This window comes from Giraffa tippelskirchi, chromosome 3 (assembly GCF_054371585.1).
Source record: "Giraffa tippelskirchi isolate mGirTip1 chromosome 3, T2T-mGirTip1v1.2.pri, whole genome shotgun sequence".
Classification (NCBI taxonomy): Eukaryota; Metazoa; Chordata; class Mammalia; order Artiodactyla; family Giraffidae; genus Giraffa; species Giraffa tippelskirchi.
The window spans coordinates 25,011,587-25,030,671 of NC_137277.1; the positions used below are offsets into that span (position 1 = coordinate 25,011,587).

General features: G+C 47.0%; 1 protein-coding gene across 3 annotated transcripts in view; it reads left to right on the forward strand.

The window, feature by feature from the left end:
* The window catches only part of IGF2BP1 (insulin like growth factor 2 mRNA binding protein 1), a 39,750-nt gene that overhangs the window by 10,575 nt on the left and 10,090 nt on the right, over positions 1–19,085 (forward strand). For all 3 annotated transcript variants that reach the window (XM_081582510.1, XM_081582511.1, XM_081582509.1), the window contains exons 3-4: positions 14,808–14,856; positions 15,385–15,436. In XM_081582510.1, the coding sequence (XP_081438636.1) occupies positions 14,808–14,856; positions 15,385–15,436 (101 nt within the window). The remainder of the gene's footprint in view (positions 1–14,807; positions 14,857–15,384; positions 15,437–19,085) is intronic.

Here is a 19,085-nt window from a genome sequence, read left to right on the forward strand (position 1 = left end):
TTCTGCTCAAAAGGTACAAACGTACCTACCCACAGACTTAGAGCCCCTTTCCACATCTCAGTCCAGAGAGTGAGGATTGAATCTTCTTTTAGTGGGGTGGGGAGGGGTAGGGCTTTCAATCCGGATGTGGTTTTTGGCCATTTAACAGGCTTGTGACTTTAATCAGTTACTATAAAGGGTTTTACAATTAGTTTATGTGGAATGATGTGTGTTGCCTCTTTTCTGGAGTGGCATTTGGGATTGCTTGGGGCTTGTCAACTTTCCATTAGGTACTCTTGAGGAGGAGAAAATGAGGGGAGACAGGAACTGAAGTGGGGGCTGTTGGGTGAAGTAAACTTGTTGGGGCTATCTATTCAGAATTAGACATTTATGCCACTTCCTCCTCCAGGTCTCTAAGTTGCTTGGGAGGAGAAGTCCAACTGTAATAGAGAGCAGTTGCCTTGGCAGGATTTGGAGACAGAACCCTAAATTAAAGGGCAAAGACGATCCTTCACAGACGTGGCTGTTGGTGGCTGCAGCCAGTTTGTTCTGAGTGAGGACTGGATGTAAATAAGATGTTGGCTGGGGAGACAGCAGGGTTCAGAAGAATAATCTTTTCACTTCTTTTCTGGAGTGTCCACTCGAGCAACTTTTTATTTAATGTGGAAGAAGGGAAAATCTAGCTGGCTGAAGTTTCATTTTATATAGAGAGGTTTCCTCCCAATGTTTATTACCGTTTGCTTCAAAGCTGCTTCTGCTGACTTTTTAGAATAGGCTGGAATGATATAAGTCCAGAATAAGCTGTGGGAGGCAGGAGGTGGAATAAAATGATTTCACAAACCTCACAACCTCACAGATCTCTCAGATCATCTTTATTTACTTTCCCACTCTTGCCCCTGACCATCTTGGGTAGTTTCCTTTAAACTTCTTTTTTTTGGCTGTGCACCATGGTGTGTGGGATCTGAGTTCCTCAACCAGGAATGGAACACCTGCCCTGTACATTGCAAGTGTAGAGTCTTAACCACTGGACCCCTAGGGAATTCCCTGAACTTCTAACTAGAAGAAGAATAATGCCTGTCTAGGCCCAAGTTCCTCTCTTCTCTAAAACACCACACGGTCAGCCACTTTAGTCTTGAGTATGTGGGGGTCTTGCCACTCAGTCATCAGCCATCTTAGGGGATGAAGTGGGGTGTAATTTTAAAAATACATATTTACAACTAAATCATGTAAGAAAATATTTAACTAGACATCTGATAGTTTGCATATTGCTCCAAAGCTTGGTACCTCTATTCATGCATGTATGCATGTATGCATGCATGCATGTACTTATTTTTATCTATTCAGAGTCTACTATTGACATGCCCTCTGCCAGGTACCAGAAATACAAAAAACAAGATGTAATACAAAGACAGACCTTAGTCTTTAGTGTGGAGATGCAAGGAAATACACTTTATCAGATCATTTTTCTCCTGGAGCTTTTAGGTTTCCTCCTCTATCCTTGTTTTTTTGGATAAGCTGGTGGCATAGTAAAACAATTAATTTTAAATTAAAAAATTAAATTTTTATATTAAAAATTCAAATTAGTAAGCAATAATTAAAACAGTTTCATGAAGTAAAATATATAGAGCATAAAACTGACCATTTTTAAGTGTACAGTTCAGGTGTACTAAGAATATTCACATTGGTGTGCAGCCATCCCCTCTACTTATCTCTAGGAGTCCTTTCATCTTGCAAGATTGAAACTCTGTACCCCATAAACAGTAACACCCCATTCCTACCTCCCTCCAGCCGTATTTGCATCATCGGTTTTGATTTTCTTACATGGTGGTCACCTCCTCATTTTATATAAAATGGGAGTCTTTGCCTGACCTTTCTCCTGAATTAAACATTTGATTATTCATTGGTTTTTATCTAGCATTATTTGGTCTTTTTCAGGGCAGGGAATGGAGACATAGGGAGAAGGAGCTGCACAAAAAAGGTGCAAGATAACATTCCTGCCCCCCAGCATTTTCACTTTAGATCCAAGAAAAGCTGTGGGACCACAGAAGCCAAGAGACTGCAATGCAAGGCACACAACCTCAGGAACTAGCAGGAGGTAGGCTTTGAGTGAGTGTAAGCTGTGTTTCAGAGGATGGGCAGAAAAAATAGGAGTGGATTCGGGAGAAAACGGTGGCCAGGCAGCGAGATGTTTGTGGGGTGATAACTCTTCTGGAAAAGAGTGGTGGTATCCTAGTGGGGAGAGCAGAGCCCCGCTCCTGGTAGATACTGCATATGTCACTGTTATTTCCCCTATTGAGCATCTTTGCGCTATAGGTCAAAAGATGAGTGCCTTTTGCAATGATAAGCATTTATTGAGTGTCTACTCAGATATAGGCATTGTTCCTACATTGACTCCTAAGAACCCTGCAGGCATTAGTCTTCATTCCACAGAAGCTGAACCTCTTTAAGTGGTTATGGTAGCTTAGCCAAGGTTGTAGCTTGAATAAGTAGTGCTGGATTCAAACCCAGACCTTTGTACCTTCAAGGCTGAGCTCTCTTAGAAGGTGGGAGCAGTTGATCCTTTAAGAGAAGTGGAATTTTTTGGGGGGGAGAGCATAAAGTTAGCAAATAAAAACGTGCCTGACATTAATTTTTCCGTGTTCTGAGCCGCTTGACTCTGTAGGTGTTTTATACCTGCTTTGCATTGTACTTTCTTCTCATCATTGGGATTTTCAGGCAGTCTTGACTGGTTGAAGAAAACTAAGAACATTGTCCTTGTGTCTGGGCAGCTGTGATAGGAAATGGGAATTCTTCTTTTAATGAAAAACCTACGGAAAGGGAGCTGAGTGAATTGGAGAAGGACTTGAGTGGTTTAGGATTCAGATGTCCATCTCAGCTTGCCGTTCGGCCAGACACTTTGCAATCTGGAGTCAGTATCTTCCTGGGCCTTCTGCCATCTGAAACCTCCTCATCTCCTGAACCCAGAAAATAAACTGGGTGCATATGTATTTTGAGTTTTAAGAGCTTCCATCCTTTGGCATTCTTGGAGATGCCAGGGCTGGAGCTTTGGGCTGATTTTTTTTTTTTTTTTCTTTCCCTTTTCCTTTTGTTTAGGTTCAAACCTGGGGAAAATGGGAGGCTGGGGGGAAGGGCAGGGCCCAACTGGCTTCCCCTCCCACCCTGCCTCCTCCTAGCAGGAAAGGACAAAGAGTTAACCTTTGTTACAAGCCTACAGAATCATAATTCATAGCTCATACGTTTTTGAGGAGCGAGAACCCAGTTACCTTTTCCCAATGAGCAGGAGCAGGCTTCATGATGTGGTGACACTTGCGGGCTAGTGTCAGCTTGGTACTAGGCAGTTAACCTCTGAGCCTCTTTTTGAATTGCAGAATGAAAATAAAAATATTCTCAATATTCTGTGGTTTAGAGGCTCAAATCAACCTCTTGTGTTCTAGGCTCATAGGAGAGTGTGGATTGTAAAGTGTTAGTGGCTTGGTTGTGTCCACCTCTTTGCTAAAGTACTGTGTAAACGTGAGTTATTAATAAGACTATCATTAACTGATGACACCCCAAGAGGGCGGACAAAAGAATGTCATTCGCACCCCCAGACAAATGCCCTACTCTGCGTGGAGGTGTCTCTTTGATTATAAATTTTCTATAGTGGTTCCCAGAACGCCCAGGGAGGAGGGTCTTTTTTTCTCGAGGCCCGGAAGGCCTCTTGGTTCTGCGCCCCCAGCCCACCCCACTCCCAGGCCTCAGTTCCTGCCTTCTCAGTGGGAGGCCTCCAGGCCCGGGTCCTGCCTCCTCCCACAGCCCAGCCGAGGTCTCTAAGGAATGCCGCCTCCCGGGCCATTTTCTCCCCTCCTGCTTCTGCGGCCCCACTTCCAGCCCCCTACCCCCAACCGGTTCCCACTTAAATGCTTGCAGGCCTGTTTGCAGGCGGGAAGCCCCCTCCCCCACAGGACCACCTCAGTCACAGCCCTGACCACAGGGAGGTCGGGTCTGGATTTACTAAAGGACCCCAGAGGGGGAGCCTGCCCCTCGCTGGCTGCCTGGCTCGCTGATGGGGTCGGGTTTCGGCCGATGGCTCTGGAGAGAGAGACAAAGGGCAAAGTCCTGGTCCCCACCCCCACCCGGCAGCCCCCGGCGGCTGTCCCCTCCCCCTCCGGGCCCTGCGCGGATAGCCCGGGGCCCCCTGGGCCGGGTGGGACCGGCTGTGGCGAGTCGGGAAGCCGAGGGGGTTCTGGCGGCAGAACGTTCTAGACCGCCGGGGCCCCGGGCACACCCTCTGTCCCCCTCCTTGTGCTCTGCCAACTCGGCCCACCCAGCAGCCGGGTTGGGGGGCTGAGCGCTCGGCTTCCCCCGGGTGAGGTGAGAGGGGCTGGGGGAAGGGGCCGGCCCACGTGGGGCACAGGCCCGGCGACGCCAGCCCGGCCGCTCAGCTGCTCAGCCCTTCTCAATTGCCCGTTCATGAGGACTCCCCTCCTCCCCCCCAGCTGCTGCCAGCCCTCCCCCACCCTCAGCTGCTGCCGCCCTTCCCAGGCACCTCTTTCTCCATTGCCTTGCCGCGCCTGCTCCCCGTTGTCCTCGCCGCCCTGGGTCCCTTGGGCTGTTAGAGCCCTTGCCCCTGCTCCTGGCCTAGGATGGTGAGAACCATCGCATGACGCTGATGGGACGCCCTGGCAGAGTCTGGGACTGGGGAGAAAGGCCTTTACAGAGAGGGCATGTGGCTCCCGCACAAGCCAGGGCAGAACTCAGGGCTGCGCGTCCGTGGCAGAGGAGAGTTGTTTTGATGTACTACCCACTAGAAAGAACCAAATAGCAGTTCCTGAAGTTTTCGACCACCAACAGGTCTGTGTTGGCAGCTGGAGGAGAAAATTCCTTGAGGTTGTTAACCTCCTGTTGGAGGAACACAACCAGAGCGCCTTCCCACCAACAGGGTGAATTGTATTTTTCAACGTCCACTGGCATACATTCCCAGGAACTGGCATACATTCCTTTCACAGGAACACTAGCAATTCCAAGAAGCATCCGAGTGACACCAAGGTCTGTCTTTCTCAGTGCGATTGTGAGTTGCAGGAGAAGAGAAGATTTCTCTTAAGACTGGTCTAGTTTACATTTCTTTGCTTCTCTGCCTCAAAATCCTAGTCTGGAGCTATGCTTCAGAGCTTGCTGGTCCCTCATGAGGGGAGGACTCCCCCCCCCCCCCCCCGCCCCCTTGCTTCATTTCTGAGGCACACCCTGGTAGTGCTTTCCCCTGAGTGTCAGCTCCACCCTCAGCCAGGTCTCTGGCCCCTGAGGCCAGACCTTTTGGCTCTTAAGCTTCTTGGAGAGCTGCTGATATCTGCACTGAGGGGATGAAAGCTAAATCAGTCTGTCCGTGAGGTCTTTCTAGCCCCCTCTACCTTTCCCTCTGTCAGAGTGTATTAGCCTCCCCCACTCTGAGGGAAGATCCTGGAAACGCTTCCCATTACCAGCCAGAGAATGAAGGTGAGCAGTGTTCCCAATGGTTCATTTCTTACCCACAGCATCCCTCCCTCCACCAGCTGGGTTGCGCTGCTCACAATGGGCACCTCTCCTGTTTGTCTCCATGCATGCGATTTAGTGCATGGCTCCTCACACCTCACACTTCATACTGTAGAGCTCAGGCCAGCTCTGGCTCTAGGCAGCCCTCAGGTGAAAGAGCGTGGATTCTAGGCAGAGAGAGCCCTGTGGAGGGAGGGAGTGGCAATTGGCCCAGGCCGACTTGGAATTTGTCTCGAAAGAGCTCCACTGTCTCAGCTTCTGTTTTGGCTTCCTCTGGCACTGCCCAGATGGGCAAGGAAAAAAAAAAGAAGTGGGCTTTCTAGTCAAACCATGTATTTCCGAGATGAGTAAATTGAGCAAAGGGTTTATTTCTCCTTTGCTTGCTCTCCAACACCAGGTAGCGCCTTCCCAACTGTCTGTCATCTTTGCACTCCTGCCTATCCCAAACCAAGATGAAATTTTGCAAGACAATATTTGGTGACTATACTTTTTCCCTGCTAACAAATCTCTCTGACAATCATCCAGCCGTATTATAGTGTAGTTAGCTCTTCTGCAAGTTAAATCCTGTGCCCAAATTGGAGCCGCATGCAATAAAAGCCAGTTGGCACGCACTTAGCCATACAGAATATGGGCATTTTTCCTGCTGCTGACATTGGGGCTATACAAGCTTCTGCTGTGTTAACACTTCTTGTCAAAGAGAAAGAACCGAAGTTTGGTGAGATGAGCAGAAACCAGCCTGGGAGGAGAGCTGAGTTCTAGTCCTACCTCAGCTTCCAAGTCTCTTTCCTTTTCCTGTGCCTCGGTTTCTCCTATAAAATGAGGGTGACTATTAGGACTCTCTTAGACCTCAGTGTCTACATCTGATTTCCTCGGTGTAGAAATCTGATTTTCTTCAACTGGAACTTCCTATTGCTGGGTTAATGATGTGTGTGTGTCCTTGGTCATCTGAGAAGCCTAATGAATCCCCCTCTTCCCTGATTCCAGGCAGGCCAGGAGCACTTTAAACGCAGTACCAGAGCCTTCCAAAGAGGGAATATGATTCGTCCCAGAGTTTCTCCCCAGAATTTGCTTCCTGTCCTCAGCATTAGTTCAGGAGCACATGCTGAGCACATGGGACGATGTGTGTGTGCTGAATACCTTTAAAAGACCATGTTCGAGGGACCAGAGATACGTTCCAGTGGTGTCCCTGCTGGCCACTTCCCCCAATACTTTGACCCCTTGGTGGTGGCATCTGCTCTGCCTGGTCCTGCATCTTCCAGCAGGTCCGTGTTTTCCTTTCCAGCCCCTACCCTGCCCGTCAACCCACCCCGCTGCCTGCCTGTCTGGCTGCCCTACCTCTGGATCAGCCTGGCACAGAGCCCTGGGCATTGGGCCAGCTTCTCCTCCCCTCCCCAGCCCCGCCCCCTTTCTCAGCTACTGCCATGCTTGGAGCGTGCCAGGTCCGCCCCCTTCAGAAGCTTTCCTCCACAATTATTTTTTTCTCCACCTCTCCACTCTACAGGGATAAGGAGGCAGGGTGGGGAGGAAGGACTGGGTCAATGGTGATCTTATGGAAAGGGCAGAGGTTGGCACATTAGGACATCTTTTATGTGTGATTTTTCAGTTGGGCAAAGCAACTGGGATGGGAGCCAGCTTTGGGAGGGGGGGCAGTGCCTCTTCTCTGGTGTCAGCTGCGTGGGACTCTCTTGTTGAGGAGTCAACAGTATCACCCACTTCTGAAGGGTTACTGTGCCCAGCCCACCTCCTCAGTGCAGTTAACCTTGTCTGTTCCCTTCTCCCATCCCTAACCAAGCTAGGGTGTCCTGCTGGACTGTAAACTGAAAGCAGGAGGCTTGCCTAGCTTCCTCATCACTCCATGCTGTACTGCAGCACAGTGCCTTGCACTGTCAAATAGAAGTGTGAGGCAAGGCACATATGTAAGTGTAAATTTTCTAATAGCCACATTGAGAAAAAAGTGAAAAAAATTAAATTTATTTTCGGCTGTGCTGGGTCTTCATTGCTTTTCGAGGGCTTTCTCATTTCAGTGGCTTCTCTTGTGCATAACATGGCCTCACTAGTTGTGGTTCACGGGCTTAGTTGCTCTGAGGCATGAGGAATCTTCCTGGATAGGGATCGAACTCATATCCCCTGCATTGGCAGATGGATTCTTAACCACTGGACCACCAGGGAAGTTCAAAAAATGAAATTAATGTAGCAGGTTAACCCAACAATTATTTTTAAAATTTATTCAGAGATTATTGTCAGCATGCAATCTGTATAAACTTACTTTTACTACTTTATTATTATTATTATTATTATTAATTTTGGGAGATACTACCTTCCCTGGTGGCTTGACAGTAAAGAATCCGCCTGCAATGCGGGAGAGCTGGATTTGGTCCCTGGGTCAGGAAGATCCCCTGGAGGAGGAAATGGCAACCCACTCCAGTATTCTTTGCCTGGGAAATCCCATGGGCGGAGGAGCCTGCTGGATTGCAGGGTCAGAAAGAGTCGGACGTGACTTGAGTGACTGATCATGATGAGCATGAAGTCTTAGGACCCAATGTGTATTTTATTTTACTGTTAGAGCCTATTCCAATTCATATGATAAATTTTCATTGGACGCATTTGGTCTGCATTTAGAGTTCATAAAATTTAGAGAAAAAAGTTAAATTATATAAAACATTTATTTTAAAGAAAAAATTCAGTTGCTGATTTGAAGTGCTCAGTAGCCACATGTGATTAGACTAATAGACTACTGCAGTGTGGACAACACAGGTTCAGTGCATAGCAGGTGCCAAGAAAGTCTGGAATGAATGACTCCAGCAGCTGGACACGAGAAATCTTAAGAAAGTGGTAGTGACCTTGACTGCTGATTAGAATGAAAAGAACATGGTGTTACTGGAAGTTTGAAAAATCTTAATTAGTTGCTCACTCTTTTAAAATAACCAAGTAATAACCCCAACCCCATCACCAGGCAAGCTTAGTTTTCTAATTGCCTTGGGCTTGTTTCTTCCCACATTTTCGAGGGGCTGCCTAGAGGCTGGAGTGAATTTGGGTATCACTGGGGATGAAGTTAAGTGTGGATGTGTGGGAGAGTGTCAACTTTGGGCTATGGATGGATTCCAAAGCTTTCATTAACCCATGAAATCTTTAAATTGTGTGCAGAATGTTTGCATCTTTCTGGTGAAGAGTGTTTTTTACCTTTTATCATATTTCCTAGTGGGAATCTCCAGGGGAAAAATTGGTTCACAACCACTTACGTAGACCGTTAAGACACAGAAAATCACTCTAATTAAAAAAGTGTAGGAACTTTTAAAATTAGTGGTCCAGTGGTTGGAACTCCATGCTCCCAACGCAGAGTGGCCTGGGTTTGATCCCTGGTCAGGAAACTAATTGGAGAGGGCAGTGACACCCCACTCCAGTCCTCTGGCCTGGAAAATCCCATGGACGGAGGAGCCTGGTAGGCTGCAGTCCATGGGGTCGCTAGGAGTCAGACACGACTGAGCGACTTCACTTTCACTTTTCACTTTCATGCCTTGGAGAAGGAAATGGCAACCCACTCCAGTACTCTTGCCTGGAGAATCTCAGGCACAGGGGAGCCTGGTGGGTGGCTGTCTCTGGGGTCGCACAGAGTCGGACACGACTGAAGCGACTTAGCAGCAGCAGCAACAGCAGCAGCAGGAAACTAAGATCCCGCATTCCACAGCAAAGATGCCACAGTGAAGATCCTGCATGCCACAACTAAATAAATATTTGGCACAGCCAAAAAAAGAAAGTGTATTACTATAGGTGGTCAAGGTTGATCTCTATCTGGGAACGCAAGATCCAGTAAAATGGACTAATCCTAATCTTTGTTTCTGTAATGTGAGAAACTGAGGTCTGGAGAGTTGAAGGCCTGACTTGCCCAAGAGCATGCAGCCTGCTAGTCAAAGAATCATGACCTGGAGGAGAGGTGGAGATGAGGGTCTAATCTGGAGAATCTGACTTAATCCTATTCTCTGGAGAGGTAAAAGCCCTGATTTGATTCTGATAGTGGTCTCTAGGGGTTGGGGCCCCAAGCCTGAACAGTTTTCCAAAACCTGCTATTGCCTCTGTCCCCACAACTGGCTTGCTCCACCTTGATGTAAAAGGAGTCTTCCCTCTAGGGCAAGATGAGGTCACTAGCATAATTGAAGGTGGCATCCTACCCTCTGGAAATGGGGGTGGAAGGAGGAAGGAGGTGGTTTGTCTGCAGGGGTTAGAGAAGGAACACTTCCTGGGGCAGGCAGTTTTTAGCTGTCCTCCCGAAGACCTCAAGACTTCCCAGGATGTGTTCTTTCCAGATGTGCATTCTGTCGTCTGCGGAGGCCTCCTTCTGAAAGTGTCCCACCTGTGTATCTGCTTGTCTCTCCACTGGACCTCAGACCTGTCCTCCCTGCCCCCATCAGGCTCCTCACCAGGGCCTGGATTCTTGCTAATAAAAATAATAAAAGAAGAAAACTTCCTTGGCTTAGACTCATTAATTTTTAATCTGTGATGACCTTAAAATTGGGTGAGCTAGAATTATATTTTTTAAAATTTTCGTTATGGAAAAAAATAGTTTGAAAAGAATAATTAAATAATTCCCCCATGTACCCATGACCAAAAATTACCAAATCATATTCGATCTGTATTAATTTTCCCCCTGGTTACTTTAAAGTAAACCTAGACATGACATTTTATCTGTAACTATTTCAGTATGTATTTCTAAAAATCAGTATTTTATCTTTTTGGCCATGCCTTGAGGCGCGTGGAATCTTAGCTCCCCTACCAGGGATTGAACTCTTGACCTCTGACCGTGAGAGCTGCTCAGAGTCCTGCTCAGAGTCCCGACTGCTGGTTTGAGTGCCTGTGTGCTCAGTCGCTCAGTTGTGTCTGACTCTTTGCCACCCCAGGGGCTATAGCCCGCCAGGCTCCTCTGTCCATGGGATTGTCCAGGCAAGAGTACTGGAGTGGGTTGCTATTTCCTACTCCAGGGGATCTTCCTAACCCAGGGATTGAACCCGTGTCTCTTGCATCTCCTGCATTGGCAGGTGGAATCTTTACCACTTTGCCACCTGGAAACCCTCTAACCACTGGACTGCCAGGGAATTCCCTGACTTTTTTTTAAGAATTAATTTTTTTTTAAATGGTACAAATGAACCTATATACAAAACAAATAGACTCACAGATATCGAAAACAAACATATGGTTACCAAAGCCTGTTATAATATTATCAAATATCTAGTCAGTGTTCAAAAACCATAGAATCACTTTTCAACTAACTATGAAAATATGTGTCTTAAGAAGTTATAGGTGGGGTGTTTTGACTTCCTGGAGAACAGTACCCACTCAGCATGTCTGCTCTTCACTCTGATGCTTGAACTTGTCCCCAAGCCAAACCTTTCCTGTATTTTGGCAAAGACTTTTGTTTCCTTTGTGTCATCAAGAAGGCAGCACAAGGGGACAAGCCTGGAAGAGCCTGGAACCAGACAGCCTCTGTGTTTCAGTACTGACTGACTCTGGGTATCTGACTTGGCAGATATTCAACCCCTCAATCTCAGGGCCTCGGTCTGTAAAGTGGAGCCGCAGTTACTGTGGGCATGGATAGTGGGAGGCTCCTTGGAGGTGTAGAATCTGCACCTGGCGTCTGGTAAGCACTCCTGAAATGTTAGTGTCTTCCTTAATGAACTGTTTTCCTTCCCATTCAAGGTCAATGACATGTCTCTAAAAAGGTAAAAAGGACCAGAACTCCCTGCCCCGGGGGAGCTTCCAGTCATACTTCCAGGTGCCCAGCTCCTGTTATTCCTGAATCTCTTGTTTTCCTACTTATCTCCTTAGCTGTTGCTCAGATGCTCTCTCCCTCTGGTCTCTCCTGAAATCTCCCCTGGGCTGGAATGAGATCACTTGGTCCCTGTGGCCCTCGTGTCCCCTGCTTGCCCCCAACCACATCAGAAAGGAGCATCCCCTATGATTGCTCTGTGTCGGGGGAGCTTCCCCAGGGCCCTGCTGGTTAGGGCAGGCAGAGGGGGTCAGAAGCCTCAGGGTGTTGGCATCCAGGGAAATAATTTGACTTGTGCAACCATTGCCTTCATTGCCAGGGGCTGGAGGCTTCACTCCTTCACTTCACAGGTTTATCCGTTCCAGGATGGGTGGTGGCTCCTGAACCTCTGGAAGTTCTCTTGCTTTTCTGAGCAGTGGGTGTTGGAATTTAGGGTCCTGCTCAGTGTCCAGTGTCCTGTTGCCTGTAGTGCAGAGGCTCCACTCGAAGCTAGTGGAAGCCTGTCTGTCGGAGTGCTGGATCGTGCTGGATCCGGGCCCTTTGGTTGTCACAGGAGGCGGGGGTGTGGCCTGTGGTATTTCCCGCTATTTCCCCATCAGTGCAGGAGCCTATGTTACTATGACAGGTAGCCACTCCGTGTCAAGACTTGCAGCCTCTTCCCATGCTAGTCTCCTGGGGACTGGAATTGGGACTAGGACTGAGCCCCTGGACTGAGCACCATGACTTAGCAGGTCTCCTGCCTGTTCTAAGTCCTATCAGTTTTCCACAGGAGGAAACTAAAGTACTGAGGAAAGAAATCAAGGCTTCTTAACTTCCATCCTGATCCTCTAAGCCCTCAGCACCCTGCCCTGGCCCAGCTTGTACTGGGCAACTGGAAATGCCTGTAGGGTGAATGAGTTAGCCATGGGTTCCTGGAAGGGAGTTGAGTACTGGGTCCATTTCTCAACATGGCCCCATGTGCTTTGGGCCTGAAAGAAATTAGGTAGCACCATACTTAATACAAACCAGGCCAAGGGCTTAAAAGACAAAAAGTTCTTGGTCTCTGTGTTTTTGTCAAGGTTTGCCTTGCTGGCCGGGTTTGGAGGCCTGAAGTGGCCTCGCATGGGTTCCCAGGATTAGGTGTGTGGGCCCTGGAGAGGTGGGTGAGCCGCGCCTGTTGGGGGTGGGGGAGTGCTGCAGGATGTCTTTTCTTTCATTGGTTGGGTATCCCTGCCCTCCTCCCCCTCCTTCTCCTGGAACATTCCAGACATTCCAGACTGCCATTGCTTTCAGGATATGGATTAACATCCCAAACTGAGATTTGATTTCACCTCCCCATCCCCTCCCAACTCTTCCCTACCCTGAAAAGAAAGCCCTTAAAAGAGGGGGCTTTGAAGTAAGAAGAGGGTGTGTTTTTTTTTTTTTTTTGAGAAGAGGGTATTTTTGACCCTTGACCTGAGATTAGTAAGGCACCATCCTGAAAGAATGCTCTTTAAACTAAACTTCCGTAGGGGGCTGCTTTAAGCCCTTACTGGTTTGAGCTCCAGGCTGGCAGCCACCCATCCCATTGTGGTCCTTCCAGAAGCATTTGCTTGAGGGAGGTCCTCCCTCAGCTTGGGTGACCCCTGTCACTAGCATTAAGGTAGATCAGTGTTCTCAGTCTTATAATGGGGTAAATCACCTCTTCAGGTTGCCAAGAGTTTGACTTTCCTCCTGTGAGGGCTCCTGCGTTTTCTTTGCCCATTTCATCACAAAATGAGTTGTTTATGGGAAATCCCATATGGCATGTCATGCAGATACTATGAAGCTCACTCTTGGCCATTGAATTGGATCCCAAGAAGCTGGCCTGGTGTGGGACCCGAGGACCTGGAAGTGGACTTGTTTCTGATGCTCTTGTTCTTTTGTCCTGCTATGATCTAACCTCCTTAGGTCAGGTTCATGAACCAAACCAAAGTAAAGAACCATTATGCCACATTTCCCTTAAGTTATTTCAACCCCAGAAGAGATTTTGTTAATGTATTTCATTGATAAAGACTCTCTACCCTCAAAACTGCAGAGCTAGAAGGGGTCTTAAAGACCCTTCTGTTTCCATTTCCATTCTAAAGACTTGGTCACGAGTGAAATGAGTGAGCTGGCCGAGGGCAGAGAGCCAAGATCAAAACATTTACAGTTAGAGTTTAGCATCCCTTCCCTTGCTCTCGTGTGTGTAGGGTTTTGTTTTTTATATTTTCTTGGCCACACCGCATGGCATGTGAGATCTTAGTTCCCCCACCAGGGATGGAACCCATGCCCCTTGCATTGGAAGCGTGGAGTCGGGACCACCAAGGAAGTCCTGCTTCCGTGTGTTTTGAGCACGCTTTCCCCCTAACTTGGCAAGAACTGACTTGGCCCTGTTGCATGTCAGCCAGGAACACGGGGCCTAAAGCTTGAGTGGCTTAGTCGGGACAGCCAGTCGGGGGCAGTTGAAGGGGTAGAACTGGACTTTCTCGCTTCCTGCTCTCATTTTTCCCTCGTGCCACTGGAATTTCATTGGATCATGTCCCGAAACTGAGAGTTTTGTAATCAAGGATACTCAAAGACAATTGACCAATGCAGATCAAGTCAATTGAAATGTTTTAAGCCCAGGGATTAGGGCATTGATTTGGGTGGTGAGCAATTAATTGCCCTGGGAATCAACCTCGAACCTGAAAGCCTTCCTCAGGGAGAATTACATTTTTAAGAGGCGTTTGAAAGATGGGAAGGAGGAACTATAATAAACTGGGAGGAGGGAAGGGGATGGTCAAGATGCTGGGTTGTGTGTGTGTTAATCACTGTGCCTTAGTATCCACACGTGTGTCTATTATTACATTTTAAGTAGATGCTTACTCCAAACCCTTTGCTAAGCTCTTGATAATATTATCTAACATCACTTTATACCTCCCTGTGAATAGGTATTATCCTTGTTTTACAAAGGAGAAAACTGAGCCTCGAGTTAAATAACCTTTTAAAGATCAGTGCTAAGTGGAGCACAAGTTTAAATCTGTATCTGCACAAAGAAAGAGCTTAGCTACTGCCAACTATCCTGCTGTAATTTGTTTGTGTGTGTGTTTCCCCTAATAAATTGTGAGCAGCTTGAGGCCAGGCACTTTGTTTATCAATTGTGTCCCCAGCATGTAGAACAAAGTCATCCAGCATGAAGTAGAGACCGATTAAAAAGGTATCAGGTGAATGGTTTGTGTAATAATTCGCATAGCTAGCTCTGTATTCCTAGAGTCTGAAACACAGTGGGTGGTAACGGATGGTTCCTGAGTTAAGATAATAACTAGTGAGGAACCTAAGAGAGATGAACAGTGCAGATATGATTGGGGGGAATTATGTTATCCTGGTGCTTAGGGCATCTGGTTTTGCCTTTCTATCTGTGGTCTCACTGTATTTCGCGCTCTAAAAAGGCCAAATTTCCATTCCCAAAGGTTATCATTCTTAGATTCTAAGGCTTTGGTGTTGAGTAGAAGGTAGAAGATAGACTGGAACGAGGACTAAAAACTGCAAGGTCACAGGCCCCTAAAGTATCCAGACCTGTCACTGATGTTGTTCTCTCTAATTTCAGGAGTCGAAAAATACAGATCCGAAATATTCCACCTCAGCTTCGATGGGAAGTAAGTGATGAGGGGAAACTGTTCGTGGGGCCGTGGAGACTGGGAGGGAAGTCTTGGTTAGCCTGAGGTGGCAGAGATGGCTGGGAGGTGTCCTGGGGGCTTGGTGCTAGGCCAGAGATGCTGGGGCAGGGGGTGGAGGGGTGGGCAGTTGGACTGCATCCTCAACCTAAGACTTCCAGCATGAGTTCTTGGGCATTCCCTCTGGTGAGAGGCATCAGGGAGGCGGGAAGGGTATTCCCTGAACCCCAAGCTTAGTGATGACAGAGGACCGGCTGGAGACCCACGTGGCACAGGTCTGCTTCCAAAAAGGACCTTAAGTTCCTTTTTGAGCTCAAGTACGTTCTGTGAAGAAATTCTGATGGATTACCACCAGCATTAGTACCCGAGAAAGGGCAAACCGAGCAGGTAACATGTTCAGTCCCCACCAAAGGCTTTCCCAGTGCTTTGGGGTGAGGGGTGTGTCCAGTGATGACTTGGTGAGTTCCTGGGGTACTCAGGGCAGCCGTACTCCCCTCCCCCTGCCCTCAGGTCCTGGACAGCTTGCTGGCTCAGTATGGTACAGTGGAGAACTGCGAGCAAGGTAAGAGTGGATAGAGGCGGTGGGGCAATGGGGTAGGGGTAGATGGATGTTGGAGGAGTTGGGGGGGCGGGAGGGCGGAAATCTGCTCTGCTTCGTATCCCAACCAACGTAGAAACAGAGGTTCCCAAAATTTTAGGAACAGGTTAAGAATGAAAGCTGTGCATGCAAGCTACATAAATCTGTAGGCCTTTTACTTTAAAAGCTTCCTAACTCAAAAAAAAAAAAGCTTCCTAACTCTTGGTTTTTGTCTGAATCAACTGGTTGTCTTTGGAGGGGTGGGCGGAGGGGGTAGAAACTGATTGTCAACTACATGTCTTTGGTTAATGAAAAAAAAAAAGCAGAGAACTTTTGCACATATTGATGGGCAGGCAATATCTTTCTCAAGACTGGGCCCACGGGAACTTTCCTGGTGGTCCAGTGGCTAAGACTCCGTCTCCCAGTGCAGGGGGCTTGGGTTCGATCCCTAGTCAGGGAACTAGATCCCACATGCCACAGCTAAGACCTGGCGCAGCCAGAAAAAAAAAAAATAGTAGGCCCACAGAAGGAGAAATAATAAAAAAAGAATTCGAGATCATGAAAAGTTTGCTGTGATTTTTGAAGTTTCTCCATTGCTTAAGATTATAAATTATTTTCAGAGGAAATGAGCTAAAATAAAATCTGGAGGACTTCCCCGGTGATCCAGTGGTTAAGAGTCTACCTGCCAGTGCAGGGAATGTGGGTTTCGTCTGGTCTGGGAAGAGGGAAGATTCCACATGCCATGGGGCATGGTGCAACAAAGCCCTGGGTGCCACAACTCCTGAAGCTGGATGTCTAGAACCCTTGAGCCGCAACTATTGAAGCCCTTGGCGCCTCTGGCCCACACTCTGCAACAAGAGGAGCCATAGCAATGAGAAGCCCACCCACTGTAATGGAGAGTAGTCCCTGCTCGATGCAACTAGAAAAAAGCCCATGTGCAGCAATGAAGACCCGGCTCAGCCAAAAGTAAATGAATGAATGAATAAAAATTTGAAGTGATTTGGGCTGGACATAAAGTAGAGCTTGGTTATTAGGCAGACAAAATGATTTGAGTTTGCAGATCTTTTAAGAAACCTAGACAAGACAAAATATTCATCTCCACATTCTTTGTGGAAAGGGTCAGGCTGTAAATCATTACAAATGATTAAAATACTCGCCTGCACAAAGATCTGAGGTGCTGAATCAATCGAACAGGTTCTCTTCTGCTCTGACTGTGGAGTTTGCTTTTATTATAAGTACCAGGACACAACTGGAAGCACTGATAACCATTGCTCAGTCCCTGATAACCATTGTCCAGTCCTGCTTACGTCTTAGACTGATGACTCAGTTACTCCTGGACAGACAGCAGTGGCTTGAGAGCGCATTGGAGAGTTTCACTGGGGGTGCCCAGCAGGGGTCACTGCTAGTTCAGAGGCTCACCAGAGAACCATAACACACCGAATCTGGGGGCGATACCCGCTCCCTGGAGAGAACAGAATGGGAAATGTTTGCTTTTGTAAAAATAAACTCTTTGTCTACTTAAATGCCGATTACTAAGCAATGCCCTTTCTGTCCACCCTACGTGAAATTATACCCCTAGCCACCACCTCCTTTTCCCTGATTTGTATTCCTCCATAGCACTCAACGCCTTCTACTTTTTTTCAGGGAAAACATGAATTTATTTTTTTTATTGAAGTATAGTTGATTTGTAATAGTTTTAGTTACACACCATAGTGATTCAGTATTTTTCAAGATTATACTCCATTCAATGGCATTACAAGATAATGTCTATAATTCCCTGTGCTGTGCAATATATTTTTGTCATTTGACTGTTTTGTTTACCTATTTATTTATTGGCTTGTGAGATCTTAGTTCCCTGACCAGAGATCCAACCCAGGCCCTTGGCAGTGAAAGCACTGGGTCCCAACCTCAGGATTGCCAGGGAATTCCTATCGTTTTGCTTATACACAGTAGTTTGTTTCTGTCAGTTCCATACCCCTATACCCTTGATGTCCCCCCTGCTCCTTTTTAGTAATCACTAGTTTGTCTTCTGTATTTCTGTTTTGCGTGTATATTCATCTCTATTTTTTAGATTTCCCATATGGGTGATACCACACAGTGTTTGTCTTGCTTTGACATTTCACTAAGCATAATATGCTCTTGGTCCATCCACATCTCTGAAAATGGCAAGATTTAATTTTTTTTTATGGTTGAGTAATAGTCCATTATCTTACTATCTTTTCACATTCTTTGCTTATTATATACTTTTTGCTTTCTCTTTAAGCTCCACGAGAGCAGAGGTTTTGTTGGTTTGATTCACTCCTGTATTTCCACTTAACTGGTAGAAGATTCTTGCAGACTCTTCCTCTCCACTGAGATGGGAGAGCTCTACTGACAGGCCAGAGGGGCTGAGAATGGTCTGCATTGTGGTTTTGTGGCTATAAGTGCCTTTGGTGTTGTAGGGGGAGGGGTGGATTTTTTTTTTTTTTTTTGGTCCAAGTCCCCCATGCCAGGGCTGAGCAGGTCTCAGTACAGTTTAGTTGGTCAGTCGTGTCCGACTCTTTGCTACCCTGTGGCCTGCAGCATGCCAGGCTTCCCTGTCCATCACCAACTCCCAGAGCTTGCTCAAACTCATGTCCATCAAGTTGGTGATGCCATCCAACCATCTCATCCTCTATTGTCCCCTTCTCCTCCTGCCTTCAGTCTTTCCCAGCATCAGGGTCGCTTCTAGTGAGTCAGTTCTTCATATCAGGTGGCCAAAGTATTGGAGCTTCAGCTTCAGCATCAGTCCTTCCAATGAATATTCAGGACTGATTTCGTTTAGGATTGACTGGTTGGGTCTCCTTGCAGTCCAAGGGACTCTCAAGAGTCTTCTCCAACACCACAGTTCAAAAGCATCAATTCTTCGATGCTCAGCTTTCTTTATGGTCCACCTCTCACATCCATACATGACTACTGGAAAAACCATAGCTTTGACTAGACAGAGCTTTGTTGGCAAGGTAATGTCTCTGCTTTTTAATAGGCTGTCTAGGCTGGTCATAGCTTTTTTTCCAAGGCAAGCGGCTTTTAATTTAATGGCTGCAGTCACCATCTGTAGTGATTTTGGAGCCCAAGAAAGGGCCCCTGCTTTCTTGAGCAGGTCTAGGGGACCCAAAATCACAAGACAGTGATACATAAAGCAGAGGTTAATTTTATTAATTCAAAATGGGGGAAGAGTATGTGGCCAGATCACGTGGAACTCTTAACATCCAACCCAAGTCCATTTCCAAATCCTGTCCCCCAGACTCCATGGCAGCCGCTCTTGTCAACTCATTCAGCTAGGTGATGATACACTTATATTTGGTCAGTGAATCCTTGAGGGTACTCTAAAATGGATTTAGGTGTTTTCTCAGATCTCTTCAGGGATGTCCTTACAGACCTTTTCTTTGTGTAATCTCACTCAGTGTGTGGTTTTTAATTAGTTTAAATTTCTTTCTAAGAATAAATTTATTTCTAGATTGGGGTATAAGTGTATGTGTGTTCTCTCTGCTGCATAACTGCTGATATGTTGACTGCGCATCCGTTTGTATGCCTGGCTCTCTTGAGGGCTGGCAGGGAAATCGAAGGAAGCTATATTAAAGGAAATGATAGGCTAATTTGAATTTTCCAGGAGTTG